Source organism: Notolepis coatsorum (genome assembly GCF_963971535.1).
Source record: "Notolepis coatsorum genome assembly, chromosome: 14".
Taxonomy (NCBI): Eukaryota; Metazoa; Chordata; class Actinopteri; order Aulopiformes; family Paralepididae; genus Notolepis; species Notolepis coatsorum.
In genome coordinates this window covers 7,470,695-7,474,153 of record NC_140178.1, presented here as the reverse complement: position 1 = coordinate 7,474,153, position 3,459 = coordinate 7,470,695, and the positions used below count along the sequence as shown (strand labels likewise).

General features: G+C 50.1%; 1 protein-coding gene across 1 annotated transcript in view; it reads left to right on the top strand.

The window, feature by feature from the left end:
• arf2a (ARF GTPase 2a) overlaps positions 1–2,678 on the top strand; it is a gene marked incomplete at its 3' end in the record, with an annotated part of 28,749 nt that extends 26,071 nt beyond the window's left edge. Inside the window, exon 5 of the mRNA XM_084328343.1 lies at positions 2,619–2,678. Coding sequence (XP_084184469.1) covers positions 2,619–2,678 — 60 coding nt within the window. The remainder of the gene's footprint in view (positions 1–2,618) is intronic.
• Between the last annotated feature and the right edge of the window lie 781 nt (positions 2,679–3,459).

Sequence of the window (3,459 nt, the reverse complement as noted above, 5' to 3'; positions counted from 1 at the left end):
TATTTTTTTCGACCGTGCGTCTGTCTGCGGTCGAAGGGAAGGAGGGAAGGGATATTCTGACACCATGCAGTCGGTGGAAAAAGGAGATAATTAGACAAAGCCAAGCTGAGCTGACAGAACCTAGCCCCGAGACATCTTCTCCAGGAGTATTTCCTGTCACATGTCGAGCCGTCAGCCGAGGCAGCCGTGTTCTCCCAGCGCTCTGCGGAGGTGGAGGGGGAAAGGATTTGTCGTATCGGAGAGCACGACTGTCAGTGGGTCCGCTTGAGGGTATAGTGCCGATACATTTTCAAGGTGATAAGAGCATATGGCCTTGTAAAATGAGACATCTTTTTGACACTTTCGCAAATAGGAAGCTATTATTATTATTATTATTATTATTATTATTATTATTATTATTATTATTATTATTATTATTATTATTATTATTATTATTATTATTATTATTATTATTATTATTATTATTATTATTATTATTATTATTATTATTATTATTATTATTATTATTATTATTATTATTATTATTATTACTAGTATTTACTGAAGAACAGTACTTTTGACATATTGATGATCAGTTTTAGGAAATTGTGGCTCTATGTGCAATGCCCATATTGTTTCGTCCCCTACTGCCCTCAATCGTCATTTTTGTTTGTTTTAAAATGAGAGGATTATTCATAGAAAATAACATTAAAATATTACATTATTATTATTTATTAAATATACATTAAAGGGGCAGACGCAAACATACCCCCCCCCCCCCCTTATTCTAAGAGCTATCTATCCCTCCAGATAGTCTCAGTGTGAGGTTTGGAGATACTGGCCATAGAGATGCACCTTCAGCCCAATACAATGGAGCCTTCTTTGTGGCGCCGCTCAAAGCAGCCAAAAGATTACATTTGAAAAACGAAACCGTAAAACATCGCTTTCCAGAAATCACGGTTATATATATCAACTGGCTATCGCGTCCCGCTCTGCCTATAATGAGATAACCCCTTATCTCCACGCACCTAGTGTGCTCCGGGGAACAAAACAAATGCACCCACTTGCACGTGACCACGCCACTCCCATGCGTCCTATATTACGCCGGAAGTGGTCACGCCTCACCCTTCCTCGTTAGTTTCCAAAGCGGAAGCAGCTCAGGAGATTGTTATGAAGCGTAAGGAGAAATTACACAATGTTGGGAATTCGCCAGAAGTTCGCCGGCCCCCGGAACCTTCTCGGCACGTCCTATACAGCATGACGGTCCTGTCCTGTGTTTTCCTCGTCTCGTGACAGCGGACCGAGGGACGTCGCGCGACGGTTAGCAGTCGAGCTAAGTCGCGCACAGGTAGGGCCTGCGCTATCAGGCGTTGGTAATGGCATGTGTGACACTGCTCGTTGTCCCGTGAGACGACCGAGTGATGTATTGGCGCAGGGGGGCGGGATATTTGGGAAAACATGGTCGTCATGACTCTCTTTTGGATGTTTTTCCAAGTATCCTAGCGCGCAGCTAATGCTAATGCTACAATGTTGGGGCGCCGTTCCCCATGTCCCCCGCCGAGGGCTGTCTTTACTGTCTTCCCTCCTCTTATTCATGCTGACGGTCAATCGGTGTCTAATGTTGGGGGTTTAGCGGGGGCTTATTTACCCTTTACATGGGTGGATGGGCTGACGACAGGGCTCAGGGCAGGTGTGCTTTTTGTGAATCTATGTGTTGACAGAGTCAGCTGTGGAGCGACAATAATAGGTTCATGACGACAAGGTTTCTCTCTTTAGCCTTTGGCGTGGTTTATTCACATTGCACCCAACAGTACACGAGACCTTCTCCTTATGAGAGGCGATGGAGGAAGAGACAGAGGGGGAGGTAACAACTCCTTTTATACCTCTTACCTGGCGTCAGCTTCAATAGCTACGCCTATAGCGCCCTCTTGTGGAAACAGTTAGTCAGTTACATGCAATCATACATAACACATAACTTCAACACTATGAATTGAAAATGGGGGACCCTGATGTAGACGGGACTAACGTTTTCTCTGGTCTGCATCCCCTTAACAATTGTGTGTATTGGGCTAGCCCATTCTGCAATATGTTAATAGAGTTTTCGTTCATTCATTCATTTATCCCTTCACAGGTGCACACCGCAGTGGGGGTTGTTACATGACTACTAGTGGAGTGCTTCACTAGTAGTAGACTTTGGTCAGCAGCCGCCACTGGTGTTCCGTGCTTAGTGAAGCAGGTGGCATCAGTCCTTTGCCCTGACATGGTGAAAGGGTGTCCCGCCCCGGCCGACGCCATGAGGCGAGTCGGCCCGGCAGGTGGCTGGTGGGCTGATGAAGCTTATGCCGCCGCGGTACAGAATTTAGCAGCAACTGACAACATTGCTCAATTGGCTGCTTTTCTGTCAAAAATGGTGTCGGGTGGTGGGGCCTTAGGGCCAGCCGACGTCAAAACCATCGCGCAAGGTTTTGAGGTTATTCAGCTTTTGACCCAGCCGCAAGCTATATCCGCAGGGAGGGCTAGGATACTGTCAACGGTTGTTCACAGGCATCTTTGGTTGGAGCAATCTCCCCTTGAGGAGGGGAGGGGTCTCCTCCTCAGGGCTCCCCTCTCCGCGGGTGGACCTTGGTCTGTCCACGGAGGCGTGGGCGGTGTTTGACCTGGGCCCCACGCCGCCCCCCACACCGCGCAGCCAGAGGTGAGAGCACGGCCTCGCCAGCGGCTGCGGCGAGGCCCCCGGCCAGCGGCCATGTTTCCCCTGCCTGAGATACCCTGGACACAAAGAAAACAGGTGATCACAAGGCCGACAGCCTCGGTGGCCCGAGGGATCGGCTATATTAGATGGGCACGCCCTAAAAAACCGTTGCCATCTAGCTGTGTCTAGAACGCTCTCCGGTTACTCCCCCCCCCCGCTACACTACGGGACACAGGGCTCTGATTTGTTCCCTTTGGCTGCGGGCCGCGTTCTTCCAGTGAAGCGCAAGCGGCCCCACATTTCGCTTCTCATGGAGACAGGGGCTGACACCCAGTTGCTAGCTAGGCCTGGGTCTGTCTATGAGAATGCTGTGCTGTCAAGCAGCTCCCACACCACACGTACTGCGTCTGTGTTTGGTGAGCCTGGTGTTGTATCTGTCGACGGGGTTCCCTGTATCTAAGAAATTTTGTCAGAGGGGGAACTCTAGGCCCAGGAGGTCGCAGCGTGGGTTCCCCCCAGCCCGCCCTCGCCAGGCCGGGTATTACGTTAGTACCTCCCCCGTCTGGACTTCCGGTCCCACGGTGGTCAGCAGGCATGCGTAATTTGGGTGGTAGTAACATCACTACAGGGCTACGGTGTGTAGAGACCCACCCTATCGGGCAGTGTGAGGACCACACACACACCATGCATGTCCAGCTGCAGAGCAGGCTGTCCTCAGCAAGCTAAGCCGGGAAGATGCTCAGCGGGGGAGCCTATGTCACCAGGGGTGATGGCCGCTCCCCCCGTAT